This window comes from Cervus canadensis, chromosome 1 (genome assembly GCF_019320065.1).
Source record: "Cervus canadensis isolate Bull #8, Minnesota chromosome 1, ASM1932006v1, whole genome shotgun sequence".
Taxonomy (NCBI): domain Eukaryota; kingdom Metazoa; phylum Chordata; class Mammalia; order Artiodactyla; family Cervidae; genus Cervus; species Cervus canadensis.
The window spans coordinates 26,464,530-26,486,088 of record NC_057386.1 but is presented as its reverse complement, the minus strand read 5'-3'; the positions used below and the strand labels follow the sequence as shown (position 1 = coordinate 26,486,088).

The 21,559-nt window shown below is 53.9% G+C and overlaps 1 protein-coding gene across 1 annotated transcript; it reads left to right on the top strand.

Moving 5' to 3' along the window:
- Positions 1-91: 91 nt before the first annotated feature.
- Positions 92-19,934, top strand: TOP3A (DNA topoisomerase III alpha). Its single transcript, XM_043472813.1, has 19 exons — positions 92-430; positions 6,132-6,191; positions 7,210-7,283; positions 8,110-8,185; positions 8,888-8,996; positions 9,504-9,647; positions 9,749-9,919; positions 10,075-10,175; positions 10,580-10,654; positions 11,740-11,822; positions 12,345-12,552; positions 13,399-13,584; positions 13,664-13,793; positions 14,721-14,834; positions 14,910-15,075; positions 15,710-15,850; positions 16,436-16,558; positions 17,105-17,793; positions 18,827-19,934. The coding sequence occupies exons 1-19, from the start codon at positions 251-253 to the stop codon at positions 19,003-19,005; spliced, it is 3,009 nt and encodes a 1,002-aa protein (XP_043328748.1). The 5' UTR covers positions 92-250; the 3' UTR covers positions 19,006-19,934.
- Positions 19,935-21,559: the final 1,625 nt, after the last annotated feature.

The following is a 21,559-nucleotide window of genomic DNA, read 5'->3' as shown; positions in this document are numbered from 1 at the left end:
CCGCGTGACCCGGAAGCGTCCGCGTCAACTTCCGAACCGGAGAGCGGCGTCTCCCGAGAGCGGAGCGGGTAGGCAGGGAAGTGAGGCGGCCGCGCGGGACGGCCTGGGAGTTGTAGTTCACGGGGCTGTGCTGCTGTCGCTGGCGGAAGCGGCTGGAAGGCGGGCGGAAGCAGGCTGTGCGCGGGATCGCGGACCAGCTGGAGATTCGCCTGTTCCCGGGGCGGGCACTGCAGATGCGCTGGGCCCGGGTATGATCTTTCCGGCCGCCCGCTGCGCTCTCCGGTGGCTGCCGCGGCCCGGTGCTCGGGCCCTGACTCGCGCCGCCATGGAGGTGGCCCTGCGAGGCGTCCGGAAAATCCTTTGCGTGGCCGAGAAGAACGACGCGGCCAAGGGCATAGCCGACCTGCTCTCCGGCGGCCGCATGCGGCGGGTGAGGAGGTCCCCAGGCGGGCGGGACGGGGATGAGCGGCCGCTGCTCCCTCCGGGCGTCCCCTGCTGTCGGGCAGGGCGTCCGGGCGCCTGCTGCGACCGACGGGCGCTTAGAAACGGAGTTAGTGTCTCTAGTTTGTTTGGAGACCTTGCGAGGCGGCGGGTCCCAAGCCGGTCTGAGACGCGGAACCGCCGGCCGAACTCCCCCAGCTTGCTCTGGAACCTGCGGGGTCGTCCGTCTGGGTGCATCCGATGGGGCGACCCGCCCAAGCCCCTGTCCCGCCGGGCTAGGTGGAGATCGGGTCTGTTCTGGACCATGGGAGGCGCAGAGGAGAGAGACAGTGAAAAGGTTTGGGAAGGGGGTGACCGGAGGCCTTACAAGTTGTTCAAGACGCTCTCAGTTACAAAAGTGGGCCCCGAAATGGTTTTCTGGACATTTCTCAGTGCGCGGGTGGAAGTCCCCTGCTCTCTTTTCTTTCACATCTCAGGGTCCTCCCTCAGGCCTCTGCTTCCCGCCTATAGGTGGTGGGAACTGGAGCAGAGGTTGTACGGGTGCTGGCTGACAGTATCACCTTTTCCCAGAGCTGAGCGTCCTGGTGACCAGCCCCAGGCTATGCCCAGGGGCTCCTAGGGCTCCAGGCTCCTTGAGACTGGCCTGTCTACACAGCTAACTTCTGTATCCTTTGGCCTTCGTTTAAGTGTCTCTTTTTCCGGGAACCTTTTCCTCACGTTTCTCTTCCCCTGAGGGGTCAGGGTGCAGTGTGATAAACTGTCACTGTGTCCCTTTCTACTTGGAAGGCGCCTCCTGGTTACAGTTCCATAATGTGCTGTGCGAGTTGCTCATCTCATCTGAGTCCCTGCCGCCCTTCCATGGACCCTCAGCTCCGAAGGAAAGAGCTGTGGCTGTTGGGTCCCCTGCTGTATCCCTCGTACCCAATATGTGTGTGGAGTACAGCACTTCTGGGTGCACGTTTGACCTCAGTCTTGAAGTTTCACCAGGCAGTGAGAACCACATGTAGAAAGGGCAACCCGCTGGCTTAAAACAGCTTGGCAAGTTCAAAATTGGGAAGTTGAGAGTGTGGGGTGCTGGGGGAAGGAGCCAGTGGGCATAGCAAGAGAGGATGAGAGAGCCACGTGTTTCATGGGTGAGTATCAACTGTCTTGAAGGTACAGTTCATCAGTGTTCACTACATCCCCAATGTTGTCCTCTATTTAGTTCCAGGTTTTATCACACCAAGAGGAAATGCCGTAGCCATTAAACAGTCACCCTCCTTTCCCCACTCTTTCCAGCCGCTGGGAGCCACTAATCTACCTTGTGTCCCCAAATATGTGTCTGTTCTGGATATGTCGGACGAAGAGATTCACGTGATATGTGGCCTTTTGTGTCAGGCTTTTTCTACTTAGCGTTTTTGGAAGCTTCACATTGTAGCGTGTGTTAGCACTGCATCCCTTTTTACAGCTGAATAATATCCCATTGTATAGACAGATCATATTTTGTTTATCCTTTCATCAGTTGGTGGGCATTTGGTTTGGTTCCACCTTTGGCTCTTGGGAATAGAGCTGCTGTAAACGTTCACTCACACACAAATTTTCATTTGAATATCCAGTTTTCAGTTCTTTGAGGTAAATTCCTAGCAGTGGTATTGCTAGGTCATAAGTTAATTCTATCTTCAACTGTTTGAGGAACTGCCAAACTATTTTCCACAGTGGCTGAAACCTAATATAGTTTCTTCATTGATGGTCTAGTTTTTTCATATTATGTCAACACTTTTTCTTTTTTAATTATCACTATTCTGTTTGCATGCTAAGTTGCTTCAGTTGTGTTGTGTCTGAGTCTTTGCAAGTCCTTGAACCAGAGCCCTCCAGGCTCCTCTGTCCATGGGATTCTCCTGGCAAGAATACTGGAGTGGGTTGCTGTGCTCTCCTCCAGAGGTTCTTCCCAACGCAGGGTTTGAACTCCTTCTCTTAAGTTTCTTGCATTGGTAGGCGGGTTCTTTACCACTGGCACCACCTGGGAAGCCCAGTTATCACCACCCTCAGTCAGTCCAGTCACTCAGTTGTGTCCGACTCTTTGCGACCCCATGGACTGCAGCACACCAGGCCTCTCTGTCCATCACCAACTCCCAGAGTTTACTCAAACTCATTTCCATTGAATCAGCATCCTCTGTCATCCCCTTCTCCTCCCACCTTGAATCTTTCCCAGCATCACGGTCTTTACAAGTGAGTCAGTTCGTCGCATCAGGTGGCCAAAGGATTGGAGTTTCGGCTTCAGCATCAGTCCTTCGAATGAATATTCAGGACTGATTTTCTTTAGGATGGACTGGTTGGATCTCCTTGCTGTCCAAGGGGTGGTACTCAGCTTCTTTATAGGCGAACTCTCAGTCCGTACATGACTACTGGAAAAACAATAGCTTTGACTAGATGGACCTTTGTTGGCAAAGTAATGTTTCTGCTTTTTAATATGCTGTCTAGGTTGGCCATAACTTTTCTTCCAAGGAGCAAGCATCTTTTAATTTCATGGCTGCAGTCATCTTCAGTGTGATTTTGGAGCCCCAAAATATAAAGTCTGTCACTGTTTCCCCTGTTTCCCCATCTGTTCGCCATGAAGTGATGGGAACAGATGCCATGATCTTAGTTTTCTGAATGTTGAGTTTTAAGCCAACTTTTTCACTCTCCTATTTCACTTTCATCAAGAGGCTCTTTAGTTCTTCTTTGCTTTCTGCCATAAGGGTGGTGTAATCTGCATATCTGAGGTTATTGATTTCTGCTGGCAATCTTAATTCTAGCTTGTGCTTCATCCAGTCCAGCATTTCTCATGATGTACTCTGTGTATAAGTTAAATAAGCAGGGTGACAATATACAGCCTTGACGTACTCCTTTCCTGATCCAGTCTGTTGTTCCATGTCCAGTTCTAACTGTTGCTTCTTGTCCTGCATACAGATTTCTCAGTAAGCGGGTCAGGTGGTCTGATATTGCCATCTCTTGAATTTTCCACAGTTTGTTGTGATCCACACAGTCAAAGGCTTTGGCATAGTCAAAACCATTACCATACTAGTGGGTGTGAAATATATTGTGGTTTTAGTTTGTGCTTCCCAAGTGACTGATGACACTGAGCATCTTTTCATATGCTTGTTGGCCACTGTGTCGCCTTTGAAGAAATGTCTATCCATGTCTTTTGCCCAGATTTGAATTGTCTTTTTGTTATTGAGTTGTGACTTCTTACTATACTCAGGATACTAGGTCCTCCTTAGATGTATGACTTGCAGATGTTCTAATCTATTCTATGGGTTGTTTTCTCTCTTGATAGTGTTACTTGATACAGAAAAGTTTAATTTTGATGACATCCAGTTTATCTAATGTTCCTTTTGTTGGTTATACTTTTAATATCATGTCTAAGAAACCATAGCCAAACCGAAGATCGTGAAGGTTTGCCCCTGTGTTTTCTTCTAAGAGTTTTAGCTCTTATATTCAGGTCATTGATCCATTTTGGGTCAATTTTTCTGTGTGATGTAAAGTAACCTGTTTTGTGAAGTCTTTCCTCAGGCTCCTCTCCATCCATTTCCGTCTCGGTTTCCAGATGCGTTTTCACAGCTCTTGGTGCTGGGGATCTCTGTCATGGGTCACGTCCTCCAGCTCCTTGTCCCTCTCTCCCATGTGTGTCACTCTCTAAGACAGAGATGGGTCTGTTCACTTACTTAGCCCTCACACAGGGGTTGCTTCCCATGACATAATTACCCTGCCTTTCAGGGACGTAAATTCTGAAGGAGGAGCCAAGACATCCACACGCAGAGCTCAGAATCAGGGGATGGCCTTTGCAGCTTAGTAATAGAAAAGAATGGAAGTAACAAGTAACAGCAACGGGCAGGGGTAAAATCAAGCTGTAGTTATGATAGGTAATTAGATACTCCTCATGGAAAAGACTCGTATGTAGAAACATATGTACATTTGAGAGAAGTTCACTATTAACTTAAGATAAAATCTTTTTTTTCCTTAACAGTAGTGCTTAAACGGTAGTAACTACTGCAGATAGTTCAGAGAACATAGATGTATATAAGCAGAGCAGCCCCACTTTGGACAGTGACCACTGTTAGTAGCTCATAGATCTTTGAGGATTTTACATTCAGAAGAAGTCCTATAAATTCAGTGGCAGCAACATGATCACTCCCTGCTGAGTGCTTGGAACAGGGACTGCTCTGGCATCTGGGGGGAGTTTGTTTGTTTTCTCTAATTTTGACGGCATGGATGGCTCTGCCGAGAGATCACTGAAGCCACCTTTTTGGTCTGTATACTCGGTTTTCTTCTTTTTCTAGGCTCCAGAACTCTGCTGGAATTTAAGCAGCCCACTCCCAAGCACCTCACCTAGGCAGTGGAATCATGCATAATTGAGTGCTGTCCTCAGTTGGGAACTTGGGGGCAAGTTTGAAATGTCAGAAAAATGTTTTAGTTCCTCAGGACTGTCCACTGGCAGAGACTGCCTGGGAGAGCCTTGCCCTGGGGTGCACACATGTTGTTAGACAGGTCATCCCCTGAAGAGGATTAGAACACAGTTTCCAGACTGTTCCCAGGGGGGTGGGGACCATGGACACATGCCACGGCGGCTGGGCTGGGGCAAGGCTGTTGGTTGGACTCAGCCTGTGGCAGCCAGAGAGCCTGGGCCTTGGTATGTATCAGAGCAGGAGTTTGTCTGAGAAGCTTTAATGCGTTCTTAGAAAGAGGTAGAAATGCTGCTGATTCAACTATTTATTTTCTCTGGACTAAAAGGGCTTAACCAGCAGTTGCAGTTTGTAGGAAGTGGCAACCCACTCCAGTATTCTTGACTGGAGAATCCCAGGGACAGAGGAGCCTGGTGGGCTGCCGTCCATGGGGTCGCACAGAGTCAGACACGACTGAAGCGACGTGGCAGGAGCAGCAGCACTAGACCCAGTGAACTCGTGTATCAGATACGAAAATAAATTCCCACTTTAAGTTTGCCATTGTGCCTTGAAGGGGTCTGCACTCATTGTTCCACACAGAAAATTTGTGTGAGGCTGGGGGAGAATGTTCTGGACACAATCCTTCTTGGTGCTTGCAGGTTCCCAGAATCCCACTTTGCCTGTGTCATGTCTTCTGTGCTGTGTTGGTGTGAAACTCACACATGTAGTTACTTCAGCACCTTTTTGAAGGATGGGATCTTCTCTGAGAGGGTCTCATTCACAGAAAAGTACAGCTAAGGAGGCAGGTGTAGGCTGGTTCCCAGGTCTGACCGGGACTCACAGCTTCACTGGATTTCAGAGCCAGAGGGACCTTATAGATGACTTTACTCAGAATAAAGTGAAGTTCAGAAAGGTGAATGACTTGCCTGTGGTCCCCAGTTTATTGGTGCAGTTGTGTGGCTGGGAAGTAGAGATGTGTGTGAAGAACAGAGAACTGGTGAGACTCGTCATAATCCTCTCTGGAGTAATTGTCACATGATCTTGCACAAGTCCTGTCTCACCTGTAGAAACATGTTCGCTGACCACAGTGGACATGACCAGGTCCCTGCTTTTCCCTGAGTGTGGAGGGGCCACTTCACAAATGTGCCTAGTGATCTCGCCTCGTATTATCTGTAGGAAGTTTTGTTGCATTTTTAATATCCTGCAGGAGTTTGCTTGATCCTTATGTGAGGACTCAGTTTGTCTTTTATGTGCTTTATATATTTTTTCTATTTTTGTTTTGCTTTCTAGAGGGAAGGACTTTCAAGATTCAACAAGATCTATGAGTTTGATTATCATCTGTGTGGCCAGGTAGGTGCTGTAGGCCTTCTATCCTGTGGCTGAAGGGTGCTTTTGGATCCATCTTGCTGTGCATTCCTTGGGGTGGTAGTGATGGCTGAAGAGAGAGCTTGTGTTTTAGAATTATTTAATCAAGAATTAGCCTGGCCATTGTCGACAATACAGTGTCTTTTAAGAAGAACTGTTTCTATGACCTAAAGATCACTGGTGACAGGTTATCATTTTATAATTCATAAGGAAGTCTATTTTTTATAAAATGTGGTCCCAATGTCAGCTGTCTATGACAAGAGACAAGCTAGTATACCATAGTTTAAATATAAAAGGCATCATGGAGCCAGAATTAGAATGGTATTAATATCACTATGGCTTTGGCCTTAAAGAGCTATATTTGTTTATTTCTTTTCAATCTGCTGGTTTGGGGAGGTTTTGTGAGTGTGTGTGTTTCTAGCTTCACAGCAGAACTGAGAGGAGGGTACAGAGATTTCCCACACACACACCCTGCCTCAACACAGCCCCGCAACAGCCCCCTCAGATGGTACCTTTGTTATAGTTGACGGGATACATGAGATCAACTTTACCCAGAGTCCCAAGTTGACATTAGGGTTCACCCCAATCTTGTGCATTCTGTGGGTTTGCGTGAATGTGTACCTGTACCCACTATTAAGACCCCATGCAGAATATTCTCACTGCCGCCAAAGCCCCTGACAACCACTTTTTTTCTCTTTGATAGAAGTTATAGAAGTTCCCTACTTTGACTTGGCAAAATCTAATTGCTAAAAGGCTGATGTAAAGTGGATTACCAACAAAGACCTATTGTGTATCATGTAGAACTCTACCCAATGTTATGTGCCAGCCTGCATGGGATGGGGGTTTGGGGGGGAAATGGATACATGTCTGTGTGTGGCTGAGTCCCTTCCCCATTCACCTGAAATTGTCACAACATTGTTAAATTGGCTGTACCCCAATACAAAATAAAAAACTTTGAAGTTTAAAGAAAAACAAGGCTAACGTGAATTTTGTCCTCATTCAGAACGTCACCATGGTAATGACCTCAGTCTCAGGACACTTGCTGGCCCATGATTTCCGGATGCAGTTTCGCAAATGGTTAGTTCAATCCCTGGGGGCAGAACATTCTGATTATTACAGTGACCTGTAAAGCATCACGGGAAGTCTGAGGCATGTCAGTGTTAGGTAACTTACAGCAGTAAGATGACTTGAGTCCATTCGGCTACTGTAGCAAAACACAGGCGCTGGGTGTCTTGTGCGGGACAGAAACGCATTTCTCCCACTTACAGAGGCCAGAGGTCAGAGCACCGACTTGGTCCCAGGAGGCCCTCTTCCTGTCTGTAGCCGGCTGACGTCTCACGTGCTGGATGGTCTCGAGAGCCGGCCAGGGTCTCTTATAAAAGCTCAAGTGGCCTCCAGGAGGCCCACCTTCTGGCACCATCCCACAGTTGTTGGGATTCCAGCCTGTGAATCTAGGAAGACACAAACTGCAGATACCATGGCAGTGACCTAGGATTAACTTGTTTGCTGTGAATTTTCACCACATGCTTAGAATAAATACACACTTTCAGGTGTGTTCCCCAAAATAACCCAGACCCCTGACCTAGCAGGGATTGAACCAGGGCCATACAGTGAAAATGCCAAGTCCTAGCCACTGGACAACTAGGGAACTCCCCACCCAGACCTTTGCTTGCAGTCATTGGGTTGCATTTACCCTGTTGCAGATATGCAGGAAAGGGCTCCAGAATTTCTTCTCAGCAGCTCCTGTTAATCCCCAGGGGAAGTGCCTCTCGGAAGGTCACAGTCTCACTCGTGTCCTCTGTCTTTTTCTCGGGGCCTGTGTCTGGTGGGGACGCACCACCAGGGCACTGGGACGGCGTTCTCCCTCCTGCTCTGAGTTAGGATTTTGTGTTTTCTTTTCCAGGCAGAGCTGCAATCCTCTTGTCCTCTTTGAAGCGGAAATTGAAAAGTACTGCCCAGAGAATTTTGTAGACATCAAGGTAGGATCTTGGGAGACATGTGGCCCTGCAGTTGAACAACCACCACATAATTAAATGGAGAGATTTCTGTATTTCGATGGCATTAGAACTGAGGTTTTCCACTAAACAAGGCACCACGGTTTAAAACATTCCCATCCATTCTGTAGAAGTGAGGCCACTTCAGCTAAGTGGCTGAGGGACTGGGTGAGTGTGTTTATGAACTGTGGCCGCCTGAGGAGATCTTGGGAATAAGTGCTTTTGTTGTCAGAGCACCTCCCGCTGCCCTCACTGGAGGGAGAACCTGCAGCCTATGAGTGGCCGTCTGGCCCTGAGCTCTGGATTCTCAGGCTTTTGGGGTCCCTGTCCTTGGTTCACTGCTGACTGGGGGCCCTTCTTGGGATGAATCTCAATTCAGGGTTGATTTTTTTTTTTTTTTTTAAACCCAGGACATGGTCAGAACTCCTAAAGCTGAAAGTGTGTGTTAGAGCCAAGTTTTAGGGCTCCTCGCATGGGTGTCATGGTATAAACCCCATCTTCTAGGAGCTCCCGGGCAGGCTGGCTGCTCTGGTGACCTAGCCTCCTCAATTCACCCGGTGGGGACAGGCCTCACCGAGCTGACGTCTCAAGGAGCCTCGCCAGCACTGGGCAGGTCCAGTGCAGAGCTGTTGGGCGGTTGCTCTGCAGGTCCTGCTCTTACGCTCTTATCCCAACTGGGCGTTTCAGAAAACTCTGGAGCGAGAGGCCCGGCAATGCCAGGCCCTGGTGATCTGGACCGACTGTGACAGAGAGGGTGAAAACATCGGGTTTGAGGTCATCCACGTGTGCAAGGCTGGTGAGTATCTGAGGCCATAGTGGGTGGTGCTCAGCCTGGGTCTCCCTACCAGACTCACCAGCCGTGTGTCAGGGGCTCGGCCCCCACAGCCCAGGGCTTGTTGCCTGTTTGATCCAAGCTGTACGATGCCTGGACATTAAATAACTATTGGCGTCTGCTGAATGATTTCAGGTAAGTGAGAGGGTGACTTGAAGGCCATTGTTGGGCTTCAGAGAGTGAGGGTGCTTTTCCCTAAAGGCCCAAGACAGCAAGGGACATAGGCGTTCTCACGAGGCTTACCAGGCTGCTTCGGCGGGTGGCTGAGATGCATTCAGCCCCTGTTTCTGACAGTTCTCAGCCTGCCACCACAAGGCTTCCCTCTTAGGCAGCACGTGGCTAATTTAACTGAACCAGTGAAGCTGGATGCCTCACAGCCTCTTGGACTGGTTCACCCCCCAGGGTTCAGGGTGGTTTGGGAGCAGTGAGCCCGTGTGACCAGCCCTGCCCCGTGCCTCCTCTCTTGCACAGTGAAGCCCAGCCTGCAGGTGCTGCGAGCCCGTTTCTCCGAGATCACTGCCCGCGCCGTCCGGACGGCATGTGAAAACCTGACGGAGCCCGACCAGAGAGTGAGCGATGCCGTGGATGTGAGGCAGGAGTTGGACCTGCGGATTGGTGAGGAGGGGGCTGTGGGGGTGGGGGGCCGGGGCTTGGGCGCGCATCCAGCTGTGACCTTGCCATCTGTGGTGTCTCCTTCCGCCCGTCCTCTCTGCCAGGGGCGGCCTTCACCAGGTTTCAGACGCTGCGGCTGCAGAAGATCTTCCCTGAGGTGCTGGCGGAGCAGCTTATTAGCTACGGCAGCTGCCAGTTCCCCACACTGGGGTTCGTGGTGGAGAGGTTCAAAGCCATTCAGGCTTTTGTGCCGGAAGTCTTCCACAAGATCCGAGGTGTGTGCCGGTGCCTGTGGGGCAGCCCAAGTGCTGGTCCAAGGGGTGGTTTGTGCCCCGCTGTCCTCGCCCCCTCGTCATGTGTCCGAGGTGGCTCTTGTCTCCCTGTGATGGGCCTCTCTTCCTGAGTCACGGCCTTCCTGTGTCCCTGACAGTGACTCATGACCACATCGATGGTGTGGTGGAGTTCAGCTGGAAAAGGCATCGTCTCTTCAACCACACGGCATGTCTTGTCCTCTATCAGCTGTGCATGGAGGTGAGAAAGTCTCAGAAGGTGGTGATCTGGGAAGACTGTCCTGGGACTTCCCAAGCTGCCCCTCTCTGTTGCATGTCCCATGGGACTGCAGTTTTCAGCATGCATCTCAGGACATCAGCTTTCGGCACCAGTAAGACCACATCAAAACAGTTTTGACTGTGGAAGGAAAGACTTATAGAACTTTCAGGTGAAACCAGGAGTGTTAATAAATGTGTAGCTGGAATCTGTCCCAAAACAGTGCACTCTCGTCAGAGGCAGATAAGGACCCGCTGGGGCAGCCAGGAACCGCAGATCCTGGAGCTGAAAGCTGGGGAACTGGGTAGAAGCAGGTCTTCTGCAGGCCCTGATAGCTGGGGAAGATGCTTGGCTGGTCACGGTGACCTCAGCTTTCCCTGTCTTCCCAGGATCCCAGGGCGACGGTGGTGGAGGTCAGGTCCAAAGCCAAGAGCAAGTGGAGGCCTCAAGCTCTGGACACTGTGGTATGTTTTGGATGGGAGTTGGTGGGGGGAGTTGTGCCAGCCCCAAGGAGCCCTGGTGTCCGTAGGGGGCACCGGCTTCTGCTGCAGAAGGTGCCCAGGGGCATCTGTCTTCCCGGTGCCACGCAGGAAGGAAAACAGACCCCAGAGCAGGACCTGCTCGAGCAGCTAATAAACATGACATTAACTGCTCCATGCGGGGTGTGGGACACGAGCAGGGAGAGAAGTCACCGACGCTTCCCATCCTTAGATGGTTGCTGCTGCAGTTTTGGTGTCGTTTTCTGTTTTCCCTGTCATTCTTAACGGTGTTGTTATTGGAGTAGCTAGTTTTTCCAACCGAAGTGGAAAGCAGTTTCTTTGTTTCTGCATAATCTGTGTAAACCTCATTTTGCATACCCAGTTTATGAACCTGCCCCGAATAGGGCTTCTCAAATTTTGTGACCCCAGGAAAAGCCACCCAGCAGGACACTGTAGGGTGCCACTTCCCAGTCCCTACTCTTCAGGAGAGTTCAGGGTGTGTTCACTCTGAAGGTGGAGCCTGTGGGACGGCCAGGGTAGTGGGGGTTACAGGCTGTATGCAGTGGACCTAAGTGAATCATCCCTTGCTGGTTGACATGTTCAGAAGTGTAGCCAGCAGCATTTTCAGAGGCCTCCCCCCACCCCCACCAAGGGAAGGGGTAGCTGGTGACCCCCTGAATGCCTGCACAGATGTTTGTCACCAGGGGATGCCCCGAGGTCTGGATGGTATCCCCAAAGTGCAGGTCTCAGACTGCCGGCACTGGAAAAAGTTCTTTAGACCCTTGTTAGAAATGCAGTTCCTGGCCCCACCCCTGTCCAGCCCTCCTTGTCAGATCCCCTAGTGCCTGTGCCCAGGAGTGTGTCCACTCCTGTCCCCACTCATTCTGGCTTCTGCACTCAGAATCTGACACCCCCTGGGCTGTGGCCTGACTTCCCAACAGGCCCAGAATCCTTCCCCTGCCCACCCTTTTACACGTGTGTGATGCAGCCAGGGTGATGGCCAAGGGGTGCTGAAGAAGAGGGTGTGGATGTTGTGTTCGCTGACTCATGCTCCGTCACACGTCCAACAGGAGCTGGAGAAACTGGCATCTCGGAAGTTGAGGATAAATGCTAAAGAAACCATGAGGATTGCAGAAAGGCTGTATACCCAAGGGTAAGCCTGAGTCCTTATTTGGGAAGAGAGTTTGATGCGTCTAAATAAGGGTGAAGCATCTTAGAACTTGAGCTCATGGGGAAACCAGGCTGTTTAGATGTCACCAGCTTCCCATGGAGAGATTTTGGCCTTGACTCCTTTTCTGATGGAAAAGGCACGTCAGAGTCACTTACAACCTAAAACAAGAACCCACAGAGTACACTCAGAGCCCACTGTTAACCTCTCACAGGCAGGGCGTGGGGACCCTGGCAGGGGCAGGTGTCACCTTTGGCACTTGTGTGCCTGTGGCAGGGCGGGGCTAGGGTGGGTGGCCTGGAACCAACTCTGGCCCCTGGGAGTGACCCACAGGAGTGCCTGCTGCTCCTCCCCCTGGGGTCTCGTCTCGGGACTTCCCCAGCGTTGGGGACCACAGTGTCCTGGATCAGACGGGCTGCTACTGGGGTTACCAGTGTTCCTAGGTCAGTTCAGTCGTTTCTCGACCACTTCAGCCATTTTTCACTCTGTGTGTTTGGCCTTGTTTAGGTACATCAGCTATCCTCGAACTGAAACGAACATTTTCCCCAAAGATTTAGACCTGGCGGCGCTGGTGGAACTGCAGACCCCGGATCCACGCTGGGGGGCCTTTGCTCGAAACATTCTAGAGCGCGGTGGCCCCACCCCACGCAATGGAAATAAGTCTGACCAAGCACACCCTCCCATCCACCCCACCAAATACACTGACAGCCTGCAGGTGGGTATTCCTGGCTGCGCTGCTGAGGACCCACAAGGAAGTCAGGGCTCAGGCCTGGGATGAATCTGCTCTGTGGGCTCTGACTTCAGGAACAACGTGACTAAAAATTTCTCTTCCATTGCGGGGAAGAGATGTCACATCAACACTCGCCTCCCACGGTCTGCGCTTGGCTTCCCCGACGGATCCCACAGGGGCTGTGCCGTGCCCAGGCCCCGCCCCGCGCTGTCCCCTCCCTCCACTGCTCTCCTGACCCTCCCGCAGACTGAGCGGCCCCTTCGCCGAGCCCTCACACAGCCCGCACCTTCTCCCGAGACCGGGCTTTTCATGCAGCATGACGTCTAACCATTGTGTGCTTGTGCTATATTTGCTGGGTCTGGCTTTGAAGGATTGTATTCGATATTGTTTGCACAGTGGCTGTGTGTGTGGATGTCACGTCTCCCTTGTAGACATTCTTAGAGGAGGATTTGGGATCTGAGTGTGAACGTCTTACAGGCTCCTGCCAGGGGGCCTCACAGTGTCCCTAGTTACTGAAAGGGGAGAGGTTGCCGTGAACCCTGTGTTTGTGGTAGGTCTGAGGCTGCTTGAGTGTCTTCACTCTGCATGTCCTGCATACATGGGCCCTCTTGGAAACTTGCTTTCACCTTTTTTCCTGCTCAGACTGGCTTTACGTCAGAGGAGTTGCTTTCCAGTCTTGAGGGAAGGGGACTCCACTTGTGAAGTTTATGGGCCTGAACCCACAAGCATCAGGGATTTGCCTGCCCTGCACATGGGTGCGGAGCTCTGGGCTGGGAGGCAGCACTGGCCGGACAGCATCTGGAGGCGCTCAGGCTCCTCTTCTGCCCGCAGGGAGATGAGCAGCGGCTGTACGAGCTCATCGTCCGCCACTTCCTGGCCTGCTGCTCGCAGGACGCCCAGGGCCAGGAGACCACCGTGGAGATTGACATTGCACAGGAGCGCTTTGTGGCCCAAGGCCTCATGATCCTGGCCCGGAACTATCTGGATGTGTACCCGTATGATCGCTGGAGCGACAAGGTGACACTTTGGGTTGGGGGGCCGTCCTGTTTCTGCCCAGGGGCCAGGTGGGCTAACTGCTGTGTCTCTGCCCCTGTAGACCCTCCCCGTCTACGAGCAAGGCACCTGCTTTCAGCCCAGCACTGTGGAGATGGTGGATGGGGAGACCAGTCCCCCGCAGCTGCTCACTGAGGCCGACCTCATTGCCCTCATGGAGAAGCACGGCATCGGTCAGTAGCTGGTCGTCATGGTAACTGGTACTTCTTGGCTGAAGGGAGGCTCAGGAGCAGTGAAGAACTCGCCTCAGGGCACAGACTGTGTGAACTGTGAACCCCTGGGTCTAGGTGACACCGCAGTTGGCACCCTTGGCCGTGGCCCTGTGCATCCGCATGTAGACACAGGTGCTACCCATCATTCAGGCTCCCCTGGGCCACACTGACCAGTGTTCTTGGCCCTCACAGGGATTTGTTGTTTTTGTTTTATATTTAGCAAGGTACCAACATTTGAAACTGTCGAGACCCATGTAAAAATGGGTACCTTCCTCTTTAGGAGCATCAGGGGTTGGCAGCCGAGAGTGGCGGTTGTTTTCTGGCGCTCACGCTTGGCTTTGTTCACCTGCTCAGCACATGCAGGGTCCCTGTGTGATCTGAGTCTGCCTCTCGGGTTCTCCATGGATGACCACGTGCTTAGCTTCTGTTAAAGCATTTCCCATAGTTGTTTAAGAATCAGAATTTTTTTTTTTTTTTTTTTTAAAGAATCTGGGCCAGAATACTTTTTCCCATTAGTCTTGTGGCCCTGGCTTTACAGGTAGGTCCCTTGTGATTTACCTGCTGCCCCTCAGTTTTCACCAGAGCTCTAAGGGCAGCCAAGTCCAGGGTGACCAGCGCCACAAGGGGTTGGGGGATGGGGAGTGGGTGGAGCAGGGCAGGGCCCCAGCCCTCACTGCAGAGGGAGGTGGGGGGAGGAGCTTACAGAAGGATTTACAGCGGGACGTGACCACTGGAGTGAGTGGGTGTGAGGGAGAGGTGCGGTTGCTGACGAGGCCTCTGCACAACTGGCTGAGTGGTGTGTCCCCTGGAGTAGGAAGTCTAGGCAGAGGAAGGGGCCTGTGGGGCTGGGGGCTAAGGATGAGCCTGAGTGATGGGAGTGGCCTGTAGGTACGGACGCCACGCATGCCGAGCACATCGAGACCATCAAGGCCCGGATGTACGTTGGGCTCACGCCAGACAAGCGCTTTCTCCCTGGACACCTGGGCATGGGGCTCGTGGAAGGTGAGGAGCTGGGGGCTTTGGGGGTGGTGGTCATGAAGCCCCACAGTGGCCACACGACGCCACTGTTGTCCACAGGCTATGACTCCATGGGTTATGAGATGTCCAAGCCTGATCTGCGGGCCGAGCTGGAGGCTGACCTGAAGCTCATCTGCGAGGGGAAGAAGGACAAGCTGGTGGTCCTGCATCAGCAGGTGCAGAAGTACAAGCAGGTGTTCATCGAAGCCGTGGCCAAAGCCAGGAAGTGAGTGCCTGGCTAAGCAGGCACTGCTGGGCGGCCTGCTAGGCCCTGGGGATGGCTGCTTCGTGCACTGTGGCCTTGCTGGGCACCTCACCCCTGCCTGCAGTCTCTCCTCTCTCCTCCCCTGTTTGTTTGGCTCCTCACCCCAGAGCCTTGTCAGCCTAGCCACCGTAACCAGGAGGGTCTGGTCCAGTCATTCTGGGCTTTAGAAACACCGTTTCCATCCCATCCTGAGTTAGCAGGCGGCAGTGTGTGCCTGTGGGTTCACCATGTGTCGGCATGTGCCCCGTTGTTTTCTTGGGCCTTTGGGGGTGACCATAGCCGGTAGCATGTCTATGTATTCTGTTGGAAATAACACATTTTTTTACCCCGTGCAAATTTTGAAAAGAAATGCACGAGCCATTTAGACTTGATTCCAGACCAACTCGAGTGTGTGTGTGGCCTAAGGTCTGCTTGCTGTGGGGCAGGTGGTGAGGCAGGGGCACCTGCCTGCAGCTGGATCACTCCCGGGAGTGGCCACCTTGGGAGCAGGCCGCGTGGCCCACACGGCCCCGTTTGTGGGAGAATGCTGTGTGAGTCACACGTGCAGGGTGGGCTCCTGACTTGAGAATGCTGTGAATGCTCTCCATTTCCTCAGGTTGGACGAGGCCTTGTCCCAGTACTTCGGGGCGGCTGCAGAGGTGGCCCCACAGGAAGCCCTCCCGGCTGTGCCCGAGCCCATCAGGAAGTGTCCGCAGTGCGGCCAGGACATGGTTCTCAAGACCAGGAAGAGCGGCGGGTCGGTGTCTGGCTGTGCCCCACCCCCACCCACACCCCTGAGACCCAGCACTGCTGTGCAGGCCCGTCCTCTGGTTCTGTGTCCTGTTTAAAAGCAGGCCTGCTTCACCAGTTCCCGGACTGGGTGTTGGTGCTGAAGTGGTGGCCTCAGGGGTGTGAGGCCTCGTGGGAATTGAGGGCTGGTGGGGGCAGGGCTTGTCCCCCGGGGATGGACAATGTTCCATGTGTGGGCGGTGGCGCAGGCCTCCTGATCAGTGACGCACTGAGCCCGTCTGCTCCTCACAGAGCTGCAGGAGGGTGAGGCCTGTGTTTCCTGAGGCGCGTCCAGCTGGGGGCTCAGAGTGCAGCTGGGCCCCACTTCAGTCTGGGCGCTGGTGGCGGCTTGGTGGTTTCTCATCAGGAGACAGCATCACCAGTGATTGAGGGGGTTTCAGGGACACAAGTGCAGGCTGGGGCTCTCGTCACTTGGTGTCACGGACCGTGTCTCCAGAAGCTCGAGTATCACCTGTGATCAGACAGAAGCGTCTCCACCGATGCCACCGTCCCAGGGTCGGGGACGCCCATCTGACCCAGCCTTGCTCCCCAGGTTTTACCTCAGTTGCACGGGCTTCCCCGAGTGTCGGTCGGCCGTCTGGTTCCCGGACAGCGTGCTAGAGGCCAGCAGGGATGAGAGCGTGTGTCCAGTGTGCCAGCCACACCCTGTTTACAGGTGAGCTGGACGCCCAGGACAGTCCTTGGACCTTTGGTCACATATCAGAAATCACAAGGATCTCAGAGAACTTATGTTTATGAGGATTTACCGCATTCTCAAAGTGAAAGCAGGTTTTTAAATGCTTGTTAGTTTGTAACAATTGCATCCTAACAGTAGGTCTTTAGGATAAGTTTATTTTCAAAGCAAAAAAATGAGAACAGGTTGTGTTGCAGTGTTGCCAGTGTAACATCTGGCTTAACAGTAGAGCAGAGCCCGCCTTGCTACTGGGCGCCATTACCAAGCCACACACCAAGGGGCCCTGGACCTTGCTGCACTGGGGCCCGAGGACAGGCACTTTTCAGAGGCACCTGGGTGTGGGCGGTTACCTGGGTCCTAGAGCTCACCCCGCCCAGCCCCCTCCTCCCTCTTGTGACGACTGGAGGGCCAGGTAGCTGTGGGTTGTGTGGCTTCCCTGGGGTGGGGGTGGCGGGAGAGCCCCCTGTGGACCCAGGAGAAGACTCTTCACCCAAGGGTTGAGTGTCTTGTCATCTTCTGTCCTCACAGGTTGAAGTTCAAGTTTAAACGAGGCAGCTTGCCCCCAACCATGCCCCTAGAATTTGTCGGCTGCATCGGCGGGTGTGACGAGACCCTGAGGGAGATCCTGGCCCTCAGGTTCTCACGGGGCGCCCCCAGAGTCGGCCAGCCCGCCAGCCAGACCTCCGGCCACCTGCAGGCTAGCCAGTCCCTGAATAGAATGGACAGTGGCCAGCAGGGCCAGCCCCGGCCCCCCGTCACCAAGCCCTCGAAGGCTTTGACCAGGACTCTGCCTCCACCCGCTGTTGAGAGTGAGGGCAACTCGGTGACCTGCAACTGTGGCCAGGAGGCCTTGCTGCTCACCGTCCGGAAGGAGGGGCCCAACCAGGGCCGCCAGTTCTACAAGTGCGGCGGTGGCGGCTGCAGCTTCTTTCTGTGGGCTGACAGCGGCCACCCAGGAGCCGGGCCTCCCTCCTCAGCATCCAGACCCCCGGGCGGCCCCCTGGGACGCCCTCCGGGCTCAGGGACTCTTCCGGGCGGGTCCGGCAGGCCCGGCAATGGTGGCAGCGGTGGCGCATCCTGCCTGTGTGGCCAGCCGGCCGTCACACGCACCGTGCAGAAGGATGGGCCCAACCAGGGGCGCCAGTTCCACACGTGCGCCCAGCCCCGTGAGCAGCAGTGCGGCTTCTTCCAGTGGGTGGACGAGAACGTGGCCCCAGGTGAGGCAGCGGGGCTGCCCTCCCTGCCCGTCACTTCACACCTGCAAGGTCACGGGCACTCTGCTCTGCCCCTGGCACTGCGCAATACTCCATGTACAGCTGCTCTTGTCTCCGTTGGGTGGTGGTTGTGATCATGCCTCCCAGACGGGGACCGTAAGGCCCACACTGGCCACGTGGCCTGTTTGGATCCCCACAGCCTGGCCTAACGTGGGAGCCCCTCTCACCTTTGTGAAGCTGGCAGGGTCTGTGTTGGGGCCTCGTGTAGTAAGACGGGAGCACTGGCCCTGATGTTTGGAACCTGCCCTGGGTGACGCGGTTTGGGTGGCCCCCTGCAGATGGATGTGGGGAGAACTCCTGCCCGGATGTGGGGTCAAGGTAGATGAGGTACCTGAAGGTACCTGGCCATCTTGGGACACAGCAGATACCTGATCATGTATCTGAGAGACCGAATGGCCTTGTGGGCCTGGCTATATGTCCTTAAGCCATTTGGTGTGGTTTCTCAGCCTGTTTCCTCAGTAAGATGGGGCACCTCCTCCCTTTTTCTTGTTCCTGTTAATCTGCAGCTGTGATCCTGACACACACGTGACAGGTCTGCACACACAGGAAGAGCCCAGAGCCTGGGTGCAGGCCAGGGGTCAGAGACACCACTGCCCCAAGGGACCCACGTCTGCCTTGTAGGAGGCAGTCTGTCTGTGGGAGGCATCAGGGCTGGACCACCTCCTGCATGGCGGGAGTCAGGGTTTCCTGTTGGGAGGAGGTGGTGTCTTTGGTCCTGGGTGATGGGGCGGTTCATGCTGTGAGGCTCCTGAGGGACGGCGAGTGTCCAGAGCTCGGGCTTCTCACACGGCAGGTGGGAGCGAGTGTTGGTCACAGCCGGCTTGTCTTTGTCACATCCACACGCGATCAGGCAGCTTGCCTAATAGGTCCCCGTCTCTGCATATGAGGTGACATGGGCTCCTGACCCAGGCCATCGTGGCAAGGCTCTTGGAGGGCATTCCCGTCTGCACTCAGCAACCTCCCATTCTCCCCACAGGGACCTTCGGAGGCACCCTCTGGCCAGGAAGTAGAGGAGGAACCCAGGGACTGGAGGCCAGAAGCAAGAGGGCTCGGGCCGGCTCTTCAGACATGGGGTCTGCAGCCAAGAAACCCCGGAAGTGCAGCCTTTGCCACCAGCCTGGACATACCCGTCCCTTCTGTCCTCAGAACAGATGAGGCAGCATTGGGCTGAGGGGACCACCTGCCCTTCTTCCCTGCCCTCATGTCTTAGGAAGCAAGTTGTTTCTCAGGTGCCACCAGCAGCTCTCGGGGTTTGGCCTGTGTGTTGAGTCCGGGTCCAGATCTTTCTCTCTGCTGGACAGTGGCCCTGTGTGCGGGACCCAGGAATAGCCATGTCCATGGCTGAGAAGTCACAGAGGCTGCCTTCTGCGATTCACAGGGCCTGTGCTGTCAGCGCCTTAGTGGAGATTGGCCCTATCTGCAAGGGGCTTCCATCCACAGATGGTCTGAAAAAGGATGGGATGCCAGGGAGAGGCTCCTGTTTGGAGGTTGTGTCTGCGGAAGGTTTTTGCCTCTTTATTAAGCTGTAGCCAGGACGCCCCACAGCTCAGGTGCCTCAGTAAAGAATACAGCTCCCTGACCCTGGCAGGTGATGGTGTAGCGCCTGGGGAAGTTTGGCAGGACACTGGGCAGTGCTGACCTGCCTGGCCTCCCCCAGCCCCACCGTTGTCCTTTGGGGCAAAGAAGAACTGGTGCAGATACTGCTGTGCTGGCCTCCCAAGAGGAGCCGAGTGGGAATCAGTGGACTTCGCTCTGCAATTCAGATGACGAGCAGGAGTAGGCTGGGTGTGACTGAGTTGCATGGCTGGTGAAGAAGCGAACTGTTCTGGGACTCCTGGCCCCAAACCCTTCCCTCAGACCAGCCTTTGCACCTGGACTGGACAGCAGGCTGCCCAGAATTGCTCCTGGAGCATCTGGTCAGTGGGTGTTGGTCTTAGCCCAGTGGCCCAGTCCACTTGGTCCCTTTGGTTTTTACCTGTGCTGAGCATCTCACATAAACAGCCGCACAGCCGTGGCCCGCCTCTGCTCTCTGAGTGCCTTGTCTCCTGGGGTGGCTCTCATGGTCACTCATCAGCGCTTTGTGTTTTTTTCTGACTGAGCTAGTCCGCCGTGTTCACTTGTCATCAGTTGATGGGCACGGGGGTGTTTCCACCCCCTGGCTGTTGGGAGCAGTATAGCTGTAAGCTTCGGTGTGCAAGTTACTTGAACAACTGTATTTTTATGGATCCACACCTAGGAGTGGGTTTGCTCGGTCATTTAATTCTATGCACTAAACTCTCCACAGCAGCTGCATCTTACCTTCTCACCAGAGAGTTCCCCTTTCTCCACGTCCTTGCCAACGTGTCCTTGCCCGTATTGCTGTCCTCGTGGGCCTGAGGTGGTATCTCATGGCTTTGACTTGCATATTCCCAGTGACCACTGAAGTTGGGCATGCTTTCACTGCTCACATGCCTTTCATGTTTCTTTGGAGAAATGAAAGGTCTTTTCAAGACCTTTGCCCGTTTTTCAGTGGGATTGTTTGTGCTCTTGCTGTTGAATTGAAGGATGCTACCTTCAACACATCTGTGGGTTGCAGTCTCTCCACAGGGAGCCCCCATGCCCACCAGGATCAGAATTGCCAGGTGGGACTAGGGGTCCTGCCGACAACCACTTGCTGGGCTCCCTGGGCTGGGCCTTCACAGGGCCTGGTGGGAGTTCTGGGGACAGGGTTGCTGTCAGCCCAGGTGGTGAGACCATTGCACATAGATGGGTGGACACTGTGAGGGAGCTTTCCACACAGGCTTCCCAGGATGCTAGGCGGAGGCCCCGCTGCCCTGGTGGTGCATCGACCACCTTTCCCCCCGGACCTCCGTTTTGGGTTCCTGAGCTGCGTCTGTGTTCAGCTCACAGGTGGGAGGGGCTTGCTCCGCAGGGCAGGGGCGTACTGCCCTGTCTCCACCAATATTCACGCTGGTCAGGGGTGCAGGGTCGGCCTGGAAATTTCCCTGAGGTCATACAGGGGGGCGAGCCTGAGGCCCACAAGCTGAACTGCTGGCTCAGGAAGTGGTTGGCTTTGCTGAGAACACTCAGAGCAGCATCCAGGCCCCATGCTGGCCTTGGGAACACTGCGCTGTCGACACCACCTTTGGTCTCTGTCCTCAGTGAACGGAGTGTCACCAAACGGTCATGTTACTGGGGTTTCAACTTTTTAATTTTTTTTAATTTGTAGAGTATTTAAAAGACTATCCTCATTGTAAAAGAATACGCTTAAAAATGCAAATGCATCAGATGCACGTGACTTGAAACAAGCTGAAGGCTGCTCATCCTGGAGGGGACCGGGCTGGGGGCAGCATTGGTCCTGGATTAGAGCCGAGGGCTTCCCTCTCCCATCCCACTCCAGCCCTGCCCATCAGGGCCCTTGGACCTTAACTACAACCCCGTCAGGAGGCTTGGTGAGATCCCCAGGGACCTGAGTGTGGGTGTGCCCAGCAGGCCCCCAGTCTGCAGCCTCAGCGAGAGAGCTCCCAGGCAGACTTTAATTGGGCCTTTTTCTGTTTAATAATAGCACGGCCTGAAACCACTGGCTGGGTCAGCTCTGGATGTGATGCACTGTCCTGAGGGGTCCTGCTCATGAGTGAATCCTTTAAAGGACTTGTCTCGTCTGGACAGACTTTCCAGAAGACCCCAACTTTGGCAGATGCTGGACTGTCTGTCTTGGTCACTGGTTCAG